This window comes from Bufo gargarizans, chromosome 2, assembly GCF_014858855.1.
Source record: "Bufo gargarizans isolate SCDJY-AF-19 chromosome 2, ASM1485885v1, whole genome shotgun sequence".
NCBI classification, from domain to species: Eukaryota; Metazoa; Chordata; class Amphibia; order Anura; family Bufonidae; genus Bufo; species Bufo gargarizans.
In genome coordinates, this window is record NC_058081.1 from 597,316,972 (window position 1) to 597,333,181 (window position 16,210).

The 16,210-nt window shown below is 46.1% G+C and overlaps 1 protein-coding gene across 4 annotated transcripts; it reads right to left on the reverse strand.

The window, feature by feature from the left end:
* Window positions 1–1,307: 1,307 nt before the first annotated feature.
* CCNL2 (cyclin L2) lies at window positions 1,308–11,643 on the reverse strand. 4 transcript variants are annotated; one of them, XM_044281901.1, is made up of 11 exons: window positions 11,364–11,640; window positions 7,073–7,147; window positions 6,858–6,967; window positions 6,654–6,774; window positions 6,164–6,228; window positions 4,191–4,290; window positions 3,823–3,927; window positions 3,577–3,718; window positions 3,362–3,482; window positions 3,044–3,136; window positions 1,308–2,360 (listed from the first exon to the last, which is right to left on the reverse strand). In XM_044281901.1, the coding sequence occupies exons 1-11, from the start codon at window positions 11,580–11,582 to the stop codon at window positions 2,015–2,017; spliced, it is 1,497 nt and encodes a 498-aa protein (XP_044137836.1). In that variant the 5' UTR covers window positions 11,583–11,640; the 3' UTR covers window positions 1,308–2,014. The 4 variants fall into 4 exon arrangements, with proteins under 4 accessions (XP_044137836.1, XP_044137837.1, XP_044137838.1 ...); XM_044281902.1 differs by lacking the exon at window positions 11,364–11,640 and having other exon boundaries at window positions 6,858–6,991; XM_044281903.1 differs by lacking the exons at window positions 6,858–6,967; window positions 7,073–7,147; window positions 11,364–11,640 and adding an exon at window positions 5,067–5,080 and having other exon boundaries at window positions 6,654–6,715.
* Between the last annotated feature and the right edge of the window lie 4,567 nt (window positions 11,644–16,210).

Genomic DNA, 16,210 nt, shown 5'->3' on the forward strand with positions numbered 1-16,210 from the left:
AAAATGTCTCAATCTCTGCTAAAATCTCATAGTCACTCTGAGGTATTTCTGGTGTTCTGGAAAAATTGGAAGATGGTAATAGGCATCGATGTCCAATACCGCCATAAAGCAGTCCTTGTAGAGGAGCTCCACTACTTATTTTATTGTCTCCATCTTGAACAGTCTATTGTACAGGGTGGGCCATTTATATGGATACACCTTAATAAAATGGGAAGGGTTGGTGATATTAACTTCCTGTTTGTGGCACAAACATTAAGTATATGTGAGGGGTGAAACTTTTCAAGATGGGTGGTGACCATGGCAGCCATTTTGAATCCAACTTTTTTTTCAATAGGAAGAGGGTCATGTGACACAAACTTATTGGGAATTGGGGTTAGAAAACAATAGTGTGCTTGGTTTTAACGTAACTTTATTCTTTCATGAGTTATTTACAAGTTTCTGACCACTTATAAAATGTGTTCAATGTGCTGCCCATTGTGTTGGATTGTCAATGCAACCCTCTTCTCCCACTCTTCACACACACTGATAGCAACACCGCAGGAGAAATGCTAGCACAGGCTTCCAGTATCCGTCGTTTCAGGTGCTGCACATCTCGTATCTTCACAGCATATGCTGTTAATAACGCCGGCATTATTTTCCATTGAAATGCATTAATGCTGGATCCAGGCCCCAAGTGTTCCGGAAAAACTGATCCGATTTTGCGGTCTGCGCATGCGCAGAACTTAAAAAAAAAAAAAAAAGAAGAGTGAAAAAGATAAATACCGGATCCGTTCTTCTGGATGACAACCGGAGAGAAGGATCCAGTATTGCAATACATTTGTGAGACGGATCCACCTTCAAATAGTATCAGCTTGCATACAGATTGCCGAGGAATACAGGAGCTGTCTGCAGGAATCCAACGCCGCAAGTGTGAAAGTATCCTAATTTGAGTTATCTGTTTTGCAATTTTCTAAATTTGAATCTACTTTAAATTTTCCAAATTCTGTAAATTCTGAATTTTTTCATAAATAAAGGAAAAAGATATTGACCCATATTTACCTCTAACATGAAGTACAACGTGTCACGAGAAAATCTCAGAATCGCTTATACAAGTTAATGTGTTCCAAAGTTATTGTCACAAAGTAACATGTTAGATTTACAAAAATTGGCATGGGACTCAAGGTAAAAAGTTGCTTGGTTATTGAAGGGGTTAAGGAATTCTGTTTTCTAAACTCATCAACCCATGGGAACTATATACCACCACAGGTATATAATTCTAGTGCCATCAATGGAAGAGTCAGCAAGTCACATAGGAACAGAGAACAACATTTAAATATAAAATCCAATACTTTAATGAATAATGAAGAATACAGCTTGGATATACCAATAAAACTGATACGGCCTGGCTGTGGTTGGTTTCCATGGTAGATCTGGTAAACAAGCAGAAAGACAAATCTTCAATATATTTGAGCTATCAAATATCCTGAGTAGAATTTCATGTACGTCTAATTCATAAGACAGTACGTGTGACTGCACGTGTCCGGCACGAGCATGGAAAGGTATAAAATGATCTATTGTACAGACGTGTCGAGGTACATCACACCTATACTGACAATGTCCTGCACACTCATCGGAGACATGTAACATGTAGCCATTTACATATGTTCAGAACGCTAAGGCCATGCTCCGTGACAAAAAAAAATCCAAAACATTCAGTTGTGACCTAATATAGGTCTATTATAATAAAACTTTTACACCTATAATGTAGTTCGACGGTTTACAGACAGCCTATGCGTGGTTCAACTTCCTTCTAAAATGTGGGCTGGAAACCAGAACGTCTCTCCCAGTCAGATAATTCATTCTAATCACTGGGGCAGAAGAAAAAAAAAAAAAAAACACTATCGTCTCAGTTGGTCAATTAGCACCAATATGTAATCTGATTGCCGACTGGAAGGTCAGTTTCTCCACATTTCTATCGTTGATCATGATCCATATTAGGTGGAAGTCAAAATATCAGAAGTAACTAACAGTATTTTCATCTTCGGTGATGACTGTGACCCGGGTAATCACGGTCATAGTGCCGATGAGGCACTCTCTCGTAAGACCGGGAACGCTCCCGCCGATGGTCACGGTAGTAGTGACTTTTCTTCTTGTATTTTCCAGAGTCTGGACTTCCACGTGAGCGGCTGTGAGGGGAGGAGCTTCTGCTCCGGGATCTTCTTTTATGTCCAGTGTATTTGTAGTCCTTACCCTTACCATATAACTGGCTTTTGGAACTTTTGTAGGAGCCATGGTTTGCTTTTCGAGGTGGAGAGTCACTTCGACTTCTAGAATGACTGCGAGATTTTGAACCACTGGAGGTAGAGTAGCTTTTACTTTTCCTGGTGAAGACACGTAAAAGATTAGAAACTGGCTCATTGTAATATTTCATTCAGGCCACAGACTATAAGTTGCTACACATCATATACAGGATGCCACACGTCTGTTCATAGACAACATATTTAAATAGTTATTCCCATCTTGGACGTTGGGGACATACCGCTACGATATGCCCCCATGTCTGATAGGTGCAGGTCCCACCTCTGGGACCAGCACCTATACTTAGAACAGAGCCTGCAAAGTGCTAGAGGGCACACCACACGTTCACCCTCCATTTATGTCGATGGGACTGCTGGATCTGCCATTTCCCTAAGCCCCATAGAAGTAAATGGAGTTTCAGCCACACTTGCATGGTAGACTTCCCATGAATTTCAACAGGACTTCCAAAAGTAGCTGTGTGCGCTGGTCGGCTATTTTCACAGTACCACACAAATGAATGGAGGACGTCCGCGCATGTCTGGTGCACCCTCTGCAGGCACTGTTCCAAGTATAGATGGGGGTCTCAGAGGTGGGACCCACACCTACAACACTGGTCCAGGATGGGAATAGCCCTTTAAATCAGTTGCCATTCATGTCAAACGCACATTTCTTTGAGTCACGTTCAGCAGTCTGCCCACAACAAACAAGAACCCGTGTATGATCTAATGTACTATAGACATTACATATGACAATGTTACAAACTCACCTGCGCTTAGGAGACACAGATCGCGAGTGAGAACGGGAATAGCTTTGGTCTCTGCTTCTACTACCACTTCTGCTTTCTCTTCCTTTTGTAACACTGTTACAAGAAAACACCAATTGTAGCATTAGTCAATAATATGACAGTTGTGTAAATGATGCACAGTGCTAAACCTGGAAAAATTTCACCACCCTCACACAGCAATTCCTTATTTTAATTCGGGAACCAGCCTTCCAGGCACTGCATGAAAGTGCTTGTACAGGCCTGGACTATAATACCTGCCCTCGTGCCTATATAAATGGCTGTTCAGGAGTTACAACTCACCCATTTACGGGGCTCGATGATGATGTGGTCCCTTTTGAGTCCTCTACTTTTCTTTTGACATTTTTCAGTGCATGTAACGAGACAGGTGACGGCCTGCCCGATTTCCCTTCCTTAGGAGAAACTACAAAAAGAAATAATTTGCCAGGTCATTTTGGCAGACCTACAAAATAAACATGGAGTGGTAAAAAAAAAAAAAAAAAAGAATTGCAACGTACCATTTTTCACATTGGGCGAGAACTCTGGGGCATTGTCGATACGAGGAGTTCCATCAGGCAGTAACCCTTTTGCCTTAGCTTTAGCTTCCTCAAGCATCAGCTTTCTTTTATCAACTTTACTTTCCAGATCTGTCAAGTCAGCCTGTAATAAAAAATATATATATATTTGATCAAGTCATACATGCAAGCATAGAGGACAATGCATTGATTTGTACAGTATGTTGTGGATGTTCGAATTTTATATACCTTCTTCCGAGTGTACAGCCTTAAAATATGAAGACAGATCTCCCGAATGTCTTCTTCAGAAGCACCAAACAAAAGAAACCAGTGAGGACGATTTGGGAGGCATATCTAAAAAGACAAAGCTTTAATTATTCTCACAACACAAGTCACTTATAAAGTCATTTTCTGCTACAGACAAATCCAGGTCTTACATGGGGGATGCCGAATTCACCCTTTGTATAGCACAGGGTAAAACCGCAGCCTAATCCCCATGTAAGGCATGCAGATTTTGCATCCAATTTGTCTGTAGTTGAAAATTACAGTATGTGCGAAGGAACCCTTAACGTCTCAACAAGCATACAAAAAGAGTATGCTCCTTGGTATATACCAACCTCCAGCGTTCTCGCCGCCAGAAAAATGCAGGCGCATGCGATTGTTTCAGGGTCAAATCTCACAAAGACATCAGTGCGGAGGCTGTCATTCATGTAATTCCTGAAATCACACAAAAGCAGCAAAATGTTGTAGACAGACACGATTTACAGTATTGTGGTAATTAGGTGTTTTAACATATACAAATGTAAACTTGTGAAGGATGGAGAACATATTTTAACTTTTGTAGATAAGCCTAAATGGCTTTTATACATGAGCAGCTAAAATCAGCGCTGGTAAAGACAGGTCACTGTTGGCTTCATCCCAGATATCCAGATGGAAAGATCTGAGTCCTAAAATCATCCACTGGCCTTGTGGTTCCAGCCAGGCCTGCTTACGAGGTCTCCAGCAACATTCACAGAACCTCCACATGTGACAGGGTTTCTGAGGTGTCCCATATATCTTTAAAAAAAGACATTATGCTGCAAAATAGGGCACAGATTCTCAATCAAATTTCAAAGGAACAGCAATGCTAAACACTGGTCAGTGAAATTTAAAATACAAAAAGAAGGTTTCACATTTAGAATAAACCATTGTTATAAGTTAGAGGTTAATATACAATATAAGTAACTATAATGGCATTTTATCTATTTTTGTGCATTAAAATAAACTACAAAATCAAAGCAAGCAAATTAAACAGACTACTTTTCATTGCAAAGAGAGGTCATGAAAAGAAAGGAAACCACAAGGAGCGGTGAGCCCCGTCAGTCCGCTGGATGTATACCACCTGACCAGAGGCAACCTTCGTTTCTGGGGAACCTGCTTGGGATTGACTGAAGACGGCAGCTATCCCTGCACCAAAGCGCTTGGACAGCAGAGGAGAAGTCTTAGTCACTTACCCTCAGAGGCTAGCCTTTGATCAAAAGAGTACAGAAAACAAAAGTTAAAATAGGTTCTCCATCCATTCGACAAATAAATAGCACCAGTCAGCATCCCCCCCACCCCCATCAAGAACTGAGACATATCTTAAACCTCATGAGAAAATATTTGAAGGGTTTTTCCTCCATCTTATAAAGTGATGGGATACACCACAACTTTATAAGACAGGAACAACCCTTCAAGACAAACAGAGCATGAGCAGTCGATAAACCCAAGGTACAAGTAAGAAGCCAAATAAGTTAGATACCTAGCAATACAATAAGATCAGATCCTGAACTAACAGAACAAGGCAATAACCCTTCCCAGTGTGCACAATAGCTTCTCAGTCTTTATATATACACACACTTCTATAACATTTGTAATGCCAGTCACTTAGAAAGTCAGTGGGGTAATTTACCAAGACTCCTTATGCCAATTTTTGGTGTAAAAAAGTCTAAGTTTTATGACTTTTTAAACGCCCGCTCAGGGAGTGGTAGGGCCCTCAGCCCCATCAAATTCACCAACACTTACTCCCGTTTGCATGTGTAAATGATGAAAGAAAACCACTCCAGTCTGAAACTCAAGTAGTTTTCAATCCGGGCGCACGGACTGCTGGAGGTTGAGTCTACTTTATGACAAGACGTGGGCCTCGTGATAAATTAGGAACATCCTCCAGCAGTGCAGGGGCTATCAGATAAATTTTGGTCTTTGATAAATGACACTTAATGTTCTTTGATCTACATTTACAAGAGATTATTATTGGGGGTTTCCACTTGCTCTACAAAACCATGAGATGAGCCTTGAAAATGCGCCAAGACAGGCAGAAGGCACACTTCAAATCTCTCCCAGCTCTTCACTCCAAATATGGGTAAGCTGAAGAGATCCTCATACATTTCTCCTTCAGCCAAAGGCAATCAGATCTTCTACAGTCAAGAGTAGATAACGGCTGCAATCGAGTGAACAGTTAAACGTCTGTGATGTCCCAGGGCTTGTAGAGCATTGCTTGCAGGTAACGTGCAAGGGATAAACTGAAGCGTACAGGTCCTTTAGACAGCGACATAAAAAGAAAGCAACTCACCATGAAGTCTGGACCAGATGCTTATTGCGTTCACACTCCAAAACTTGCAAGTACATCACAATTATCTAAAAGGAGAAAAACAAAAAGACAGGTTACACTTTTATGCAGTCATGTTCGCTCATCTAGTAAAAAGTGGGGATCATTTCAGACCATTTACTTCAAACATGATGAATTTACCCAGTCCTACATACACTGCCGATCTTCTCAATTTTGATGACCATATACCAGCTCATGGTAATGGGTGACATGTAATACAGTATGGGGAAATATGGATGGACCGGCAGTTTTTCCTATGCAATAACCAAGTGACCCTCAAATCAATTTACAAGCATAAACTGCTCACCAAAATGTCTGAAATAAAAACCTGCACAAAAATATCCTTAAAGCCAAACTCATTGTTCTCAGTAGGGCTGAACAACTACCTAATGTGTATGCGGGTGTCTCGACTGCCTCCCCCTGTACAGTGTGAAATAGTACAATAGGTACTCACTTTATGAGGGTGTTTCACGTGCACACAAAAGCCCAATTCCTTTAGGACCCTCCTCTCGGCTTTTATTATTTGGTTTTTCAAGTTCACATACTCCTGATCCAACACCAAAGGTGACGGCTTCCTGGAAAGAAACAGACTGAAGTGGTTAGATGAAATCAATGGGTACTGACAGCTGCCGGGTGAAAAGCTGCAGGAAGAACTTACTGCTTCTCCCTCAACTGTCGAAGGCGATGAAACACGTTGATCACATCCCTAATGCGCCTCGGTGCCTCTTCAATCTTGGACGCCAAATGGACGCAGGCCATTGAAACGTGCTAAAAAGAGAACACAACACCCTGCTGAAGATTACAGGAACAAATAGTCAATGAGTTAAGGAGCACAGAAATCCGGAGACCTAGAACACGTTTGAAGACTCTTACCTCCATTGAATGCTTTACATACGACTTTGAATAAAAGAACCTTTGGAATAATACTTGTCCTGTAGCCATCGCAACCTGGAAAGGAAGAAACACCAGACTAAGCACCACAGTACAGGCTGAAAACTACGGACGGATCATGAAAAAAGAAAACCAGAATGTCAAGTGCAGCGAGGAGAAGTGCTTAAAGCGAGTCTTTCACCTAAACTGACCATTATAGAACACTAACACCATGATCTGCATTATAGTCCCCATATTGGAATACTACTTACCGTATAGCCGTCAGTCGCTTGTTTTAGCTATAAAACACTTTTATTTAATATGTTAATTAAGTTCTGAAGGTGCTTTTCATATGAAACCGCTGCACTTTCACCCCTCTGGCCTGCCCTAGGTTCTTCTGATTACATCCTCCTCTTAGTGAGAAATCCGTTCACAAGATCCGCTGCTCCTGCGCACTTCATTCCCCATTATGGGCATAGGCACAAGGCCGGCTAGATGTACGGGCTGGCATTAAACGCTCTTGTGCCTCAGCCCATAAAGGGGAATGAAGTGCGCAGGCGCAGCAAATCTTGTAAACGGCGCTGGATTTCTGAAGAACCTAGGGTTGGCCAGAGGGGTGAAAGGGGAGGGGTTTCATATGAAAAGCGACGAGGGGCCTGGGCACCTGCCGCTTGAACTCTGCCCATGGGCACCTTCTGAACCTAATTAACATTAAATAAGTTTTTTTTGCGAAAATAAGCGACGGACAGCTATACGGTAAGTAGCATTCCAATATGGGGACAATAATGCAGATCATGGTGTTAGTGTTCTATAACGGTCAGTTTAGGTGAAAGACCCCCTTTAAACTAAAATATAAGACTTTGGGGTAAACTGCAGTCAAACTATTCAAGTCAAGACCTTTCAAAATCCTCATGACACAGGATAGGTGATCGATGTCTGGAGGTCCAACCACTGGAACCCGCATCGATCCGAGTCCCCTGGGGAATGGAGTGGTAGTGCACATTGATTCTCTGCGCCTTTCACTTACATGGGTCTGACAGAGCACTCCATGTCCCACAGAAGTGAACAGAGACAGACGGGTGCACTGCGCTCCATTTATCGCTACAGGACTGCCGCAGACAGACGAGTACATCACTATTTCCAGCCGTCTGATAGAGATAAATGGAGCAGGAGTGCACATGCCTGACCTGCTGTTCGGTGGCTGTCTTCAAAATCCGTGTTTTGCCTTATTTCTTCAGGTGGTTGCAGACAGACCTTTAGATCTACCCGCCATGAACCTGCTGCAAGACTATAACCGACGAACAGTGTTCAGTTGCATTCTTTGGGCTTTAAAAACAAAACAAAAATGAATGCTTTTTGTTTTTCTACAAACGTCATTTCTGGCGTTTTTCTGGGCACAATTGACAGGCATTCTTCTCCCCTTATAGACTTGTGTACAGGAGAAAAGTAAGCAACGGCCACCACATTTTATTTGCCGCACAAAACCCCAACGTGAAATCAGCCTAAAATTTAAAACTTGTCATCTTCACTCTTAGTCCGGCGTTGTGCTCACAAGTAATGGAGAACGCAGGCGATTAGAACTATACACGGGGAGGGGGATCCAGAGCAGACAGGTTTCCTTCAGAGACAGTGCTCAGACTACTGTACACATACTCTTGTGTCATGTCCTGGGACACACGGAAAAACCATTTCGTAACACAGAGACGTGAGTCAGCTCACATGCCGGGAACATGCAGCGAGCAGGCAGCGGCCGGGCGGTGAGCGTGACGTGTGCTCCTCCAGAACAGGGCAGTCTCGCCTTCTCAGAAACAGAACAAAGAAGCAGCTGGCTGAGAGACGTCATGTCCCGGAGATCAGCAGGGCGGGCCTCCTCCACAGACCTGACGGGGCTGCCCTCCTCATGTGAAACCTCTTCTTAATCCCCCCCCCTCCCCCAAATAAAGTCATGCGGAAGCTACAACCAATAACTATAGAAATCTCCACATACACAGATCTAAACAGGTCACAGACGTCAGCAGAAACTGTCCTAGTGTCCTAGGCGGTCTCAAGACAACCCCCCTCCCCAATAAGACAAACAACTGGGAGATGTAGGGGGTGATCAAAGCACAAATGGCCAAAAACAAAGGAGGACACGAGATAAACACATGCAACCGGTGACGTCACCTTCAGGAAATTGAATAGGATCTGCGTCATATCGATGTGCAACGTTCCATCATCTGTACAATGGATGCTGGAATATGGATCCTATATCCTGCACTGAACAGCAACCGCCTGGCGCAAATCCCTAGAACAGCTCACCTCATGCCCACCCCAGGCTTCCTGGCATTGGGTTGTGGATTAAAGGGATTCTGCAGTTTGTTTAAACTGATGATCTAGCCTCTGGATAGATCATCAGCATCTGACCGTCGGGGGTCCGACACCCGGGACCTCCGCTGATCAGCAGTGGCGCTCCAGCAGCGCCGCGACCTTCTCTTGTTTCCCTCAGGCCCAGTGACGTCACGACTAGTATCAAATGCCTGGGCGCAACTAAGCTCTGTTCACTTGAATGGAGCTTAGTCGCACCCAGGCCATTGATACTAGTCGTGACGTCACTGGGCCTGAGGGAAACAAGAGAAGGTCGCGGCGCTGCCTTCTCAAACAGCTGATCAGCGGGGGTCCTGGGTGTCAGACCCCCGCCGATCAGTTTAAAGAAACTGCAGAACCCCTTTAAGGCCTCATGCCCACAACCAGATCTAGATATCGGCCATAAGCGTCCTCCTGCACGTCCCACCCCACTATTAAAAAGTCTATATTTTTCCGCAAAACAGACAATAGAACACACAGCCGCAGACATCCCTGTGCCGTCCGCATTTTAGTGCAGCCCTGCAGAAATAAACGGCTCCACATACAATTTACAAAAAACGGATCCGTCCCCATTGACTCACATTGTGTGCCAGGACGGAGCCGTTTGGCTCAGTTGCGTCAGAAGGACACCAAAACGTTGCAGGCAGCGTTTTGGTGTCAACCTCCAGAGCGGAATGGAGACTGAACGGAGGCAAACTGATGCATTCTGAGCGGATCCTTTTCCATTCAGAATGCATTGGGGCAAAACGGATCCGTTTTGGACCGCTTGTGAGAGTCTTGAACGGATCTTATAAACGGAAACCAAAACGCCAGTGTGAAAGTAGCCATAGCTGCTTGACAGGGTTGCAGCACTGATGCCAGCACTACGCCTTCAGGATGCCAGCACGTTTCATCTTTTATGGCAGCGGACGTCAATTACAATAAGACATTCACTTGAATGGGACGAGCGGTTGTAATTGCACTGGGCCGCCCCCAGAAAGGAGATGGCGCACAGGGAGCAGCGCTCACACGAGTACCAATACCTCTTCATACAGCGGATCAGCCAATCGGATGTGGACTCCCTGAGGATAGGTCACTACCCCCGCACAACCCCTCTAATACATATATAACATGGCAGCACATCACGCAGGCTGTCCCCCACACTGGGGTCCATATCTCAGGTCACGGGCTGCATGGTGGGGTTCAGTTAAGTGCCACCAGCAGCACCCACCCCAGGGTATGCTCACGAGCTGTAGTTCCACTCAATGTCTCTAAGCCACGCGTGGCCAGCCTGTTGCACACAGAATCCACACCAAGACGACATACGCCATTTTTCCTCCCTGCGCATCACAGACTTCAGATCTACAGGGCGGTTTTCCCATTGACATTAGAAAGTGGAATTACGTAAGAATTCATCACAAAACCAGCAGCCGTGTGAACATAACCATAAGGACGCGCCATGGGAACTGGAGTGCGGGTTTATTAGGTCATCATATTGCAGTTTATTTTGAGATGACCCATAAAGAGTTAAAAATTGTAAAAAAATAAAGAAAAATCCCATGTTGGGGAGTCTATTAATCTTGTCTGCTCGTCCGGAACGTCTGATAGTCCGGCAGCGGGTACTGTCCACCACGTCCGGAACATCTAACAGTCCGGCAGCGGGTACTGTCCACCACGTCTAATAGTCCGGCAGCGGGTACTGTCCACGTCTGTGCCGGGTCTACGCCCCGAGATACAGCGGGCGGACCGCGGCCTCGCCTGACTACACTCGCCTCCATCTCGTCACATGAACCTGTCTGCCTTCCGCCGCCATTGTCTGCCACGCACTCTAGGACAGGCTTCAGGGCCGATGTAGGCCGCAGCCTCATTTCCGGGAACACAACTGGGACAATCACCCAGTGACGGCCCCCGGGGGACATCACACGACCCCCACACACCTCACCCAGCCGTCACCGGCACCGCCAGCTCTCACCTGTGGAAGCCGCAGCAGAATGCCGGCTGACTGGATGAGCTCGCAGCCCACACAGCGCAGGTCCGTCTCCGTGTCTGGATCCAAGCCATCCACTATGGAAGGAGTGAGGGCGCACTTCTCCTCAGGAATCAGACAGTTCTCCAGAGAGATCAGGACGCCCGAGTACATCTTGTCCCCGATCAGAATCCCATCGGCAGGGCCGGTAGACGCGGCAGCCATCTTCTCGTCTTCCACAACTCTGGCTTCCACCGCGGCGCTGCCCTGCAATTCTTTACAAATTCTTAATGCCTAACCCTTACGTTCTCATTGGCTAGCGTCGTCTCGGTTTCTGTTCTGATTGGGTAATAGGCACGTCCTTCAAAGTCTGAGCCAATCCTTAGACTGACGTCAAGGAACGTGCTGGTCCCGCCCATTTCCGCTCGGATGACGCAAACCTGGAGTTTCTGACAAACAACTCCCATGATGCACTGGGAGGCGGTGACGCGTTATACTGCCCTACCTCGTGAGATTTCCCTACCCTCTGACTTCCTGTCGCATGAGCGATGACGTCGGGGGGCGTGTCTCACTTTTCTCCATCTGCGCATGCCCAAAAGGACACTCTAGTGAAAATCTCAAGGCTGAACTTAGCAGCACGCCGGGAACCTGCGCATGCGTCTGGGAGCCGAGACGCGCCTGCGCAATGTGATGGTAGGGAAAAATTACGTCCCAGTGCGCAAGCGCCGAGGGTAAACATGAATATCCATGCCAAAAGCACTTTTAACCCTTTGCAGGAGCTATTCTCATATTGGTTCTTGACTGATTGTCCTCCTATATATAGGTTCTATTATATAGGGGGTCTGTCTGCACAGTATATGGGGGGGGTCTGTCTGCACAGTATATTTGGGGGGCTGTCTGCACAGTATATTTGGGGGGCTGTCTGCACAGTATATTTGGGAGTCTGTCTGCGCAGTATATAGGGGGCTGTCTGCACATTAAATGGGGGGGCTGTCTGCGCAGTATATGGGGGGCTGTGTGCGCAGTATATGGGGGGGCTGTGTGCGCAGTATATGGGGGGGGCTGTGTGCGCAGTATATGGGGGGGGCTGTGTGCGCAGTATATGGGGGGGCTGTCTGCGCAGTATATGGGGGGGGCTGTCTGCGCATTAAATGGGGGGCTGTCTGCGCAGTATATGGGGGGGCTGTGTGCGCAGTATATGGGGGGCTGTCTGTGCAGTATATGGGGGGGTGTCTGCTCATTATATAGGGAGGTCTGTGCAGTATATGGGGGGGGGCTGTCTGTGCAGTATATGGGGGGGCTGTCTGTGCGGTACGGTATATTGGGGGATGTATGTGCAGCATATTTGGGGGGGGGCAGTGTATTATATTTGTGGCCTGTGTGTTAGATGTGTACAACCCTATTTTAACAAAAAAAAAAAAAAATTCCCTATATCTCCTATGCCATGGCATGTTTTTTGCTACGAAACTGCAGTCATCTCGTCACTTGGAGAAGGATGAGAAGCGGCCCCCATCCAGAAGGACACACCTGCCACCAAATCCGTCTCTCACTGGATTCTGTAATCCCCGTCTGCTGTGTATATGTGCACCGTCCGTCTGCTGCACTGCGTCTGTTCTGCCATTTGCTCTAACTATTTTAATAAAAAAAAATTGTGTCACAACTCTGACCAGCATGTTCTCCTATGGAACACAAAGTACCTGAAGTGTAAGAAGAAGCCCATGTGTGAGGCCCGCGCCCTGGCGGGAGCATTGAAGGGGCATCTGACAGGTGACGAGCTGCTCCTGTGTACTGTGATCACCGCGAGTTCAGAGGTCGGCACCCATAGGCTGTCCACATGCTGTGAATTACATCTCCCATCATGCTGGTAAAGTATTATGGGAGGTGTAGTCCAAAACATCTGGAATACCAAATGCGTATGAATGAAAAGCATGGTGTGTGACTGGTCAGTAACAAGGGTTGAAGCCTTGACGTGGCGTTACTGCTCACATGTGTATCCATGTGCCAATTCAACCAATGTGAGTGACTGTAATTAATACTGATTAGGTAACTATAAATACTGTGACAATGGAGAATTAAACGACTGTATCTCCTACACACCGCTTACACTGTGACCGTATCTCCTACACACCGCTTACACCGTGACCGTGTCTCCTACACACCGCTTACACCGTGACCGTATCTCCTACACACCGCTTACACCGTGACCGTATCTCCTACACACCGCTTACACCGTGACCGTATCTCCTACACACAGCTTACACTGTGACCGTATCTCCTACACACCGCTTACACCGTGACCGTATCTCCTACACACTGCTTACACTGTGACCGTATCTCCTACACACCGCTTACACCGTGACTGTATCTCCTACACACCGCTTACACTGTGACCGTATCTCCTACACACCGCTTACACTGTCACCGTATCTCCTACACACTGCTTACACCGTGACCGTATCTCCTACAAACTGCTTACACCGTGACCGTATCTCCTACACACTGCTTACACTGTGACCGTATCTCCTACACACTGCTTACACCGTGACCGTATCTCCTACACACTGCTTACACTGTGACCGTATCTCCTACACACCGCTTACACCGTGACTGTATCTCCTACACACCGCTTACACTGTGACCGTATCTCCTACACACCGCTTACACTGTGACCGTATCTCCTACACACTGCTTACACCGTGACCGTATCTCCTACACACTGCTTACACCGTGACCGTATCTCCTACACACTGCTTACACTGTGACCGTATCTCCTACACACTGCTTACACCGTGACCGTATCTCCTACACACCGCTTACACTGCGACCGTATCTCCTACACACTGCTTACACTGTGACCGTATCTCCTACACACTGCTTACACCGTGACCGTATCTCCTACACACTGCTTACACTGTGACCGTATCTCCTACACACCGCTTACACCGTGACCGTATCTCCTACACACCGCTTACACCGTGACCGTATCTCCTACACACCGCTTACACCGTGACCGTATCTCCTACACACTGCTTACACTGTGACCGTATCTCCTACACACTGCTTACACCGTGACCGTATCTCCTACACACTGCTTACACTGTGACCGTATCACCTACACACTGCTTACACCGTGACCGTATCTCCTACACACCGCTTACACTGTGACCGTATCTCCTACACACTGCTTACACCGTGACCGTATCTCCTACACACCGCTTACACCGTGACCGTATCACCTACACACTGCTTACACCGTGACCGTATCTCCTACACACCGCTTACACCGTGACCGTATCTCCTACACACTGCTTACACTGTGACCGTATCTCCTACACACTGCTTACACTGTGACCGTATCTCCTACACACTGCTTACACTGTGACCGTATCACCTACACACTGCTTACACGGCCATAGAGGGACATATGTTCTGACCTTTCTGAGACCTGGGGGGATTTAAATGCGGTGTCTCAGAAGATATGTTGTAAGAACAGCAATTTTTTTTTTTAAACATTCATATTGTTCTTAACCTTACATCATGTTATGTTTTTTTTTTCCAACATTTAAACAGGTTACACAACGCTGATCTATCCAGGACGGCTTCAGGATGGACTATAAGAAGGAGGTTCAGTCCCGATTGGGTCCGGCGCAACCTCAGGGAGTACATATACAGCAGCCTTGGTTTACGACGACGCACAATGGCACAAAGAAGGTAAATTATATATATTTTTTAAAGAAATGTAAATGAAATGTAAAAAGAAATGTAATTTAAAGGGAACCTGTCACCGGGATTTGGGGTATAGCGCTGAGGACATGGGTTGCTAGATGGCCTCTAGCACATCCACAATACCCAGTCCCCATAGCTCTGTGTGCTTTTATTGCTTAAAAAAATCAATTTGATACATATGCAAATTAACCTGAGATGAGTCCTGTATGTGAGAGGAGTCAGGGACAGGACTCATCTCAGGTTAATTTGCATATGTATCAAATCTGTTTTCTTACACAATAAGAGCACACAGAGCTATGGGGACTGGGTATTGAGGATGTGCTAGCGGCCATCTAACAGCCCATGCCCTCAGCTCTATACACAAAATCCCAGTGACAGGTTCCCTTTAAGGGACTGTCTGTAACAGCAGAGCGTTTGGCTACCCTGTTTTGGACAGCCAACTTATGGTGTAATGTAGACGTAGCATCGGACATGGATGGTGTTTTTAAAGGTAAATTTTTATTTAATTTTTTTCATACAGAACTAAGAGCAGCACTCTGGAGACTGAACAACCTCCTGATGCGGAAAATGAATGGATCGCCAACGCCAGACCTCCTGTCCCTCATGCATCTGCTTGGGAGAATCCGGGTCCCCTACCGGATCCCTCTGCTCAACAGAGGCTCTTAGGTTGACATCCAAATTTAAGAGCCCTGCTGAGCATGCAGAGATCCGGTAGGCCAAAGCAAAATGATTATGTGGACCGTGTAGAGGTTGTTTCCAACACTGTAGAAGGTTTGGACGAACATCAGAAGGAGTTTAGTGCTGCCTTGATTCGCCGCTGGGAGGGAGCAGAGTCGGCGATCCAATGCAGCCCTAACTACCATTATGGGGTAAGCATAATCAATTTGGTGGACTCAATGACGCCCGAGCAGTTGCATGAGTTTAATATCATGCTTAGAGAATGTGTCACAGAAATTGGCCACGGCCCCCACAACCCCATCCCACACCAGTGACCATTACCGACAACCTTCCCATTCCCAGCCCCCGGGCATGTGTTCCCTTCTGTCTCTTTTCTACTTCTCCGTCCCACTATTTTCCCCACCACCTCTACACATGCTCGGGTACCCTCCTCCTCAGACCCTTATACA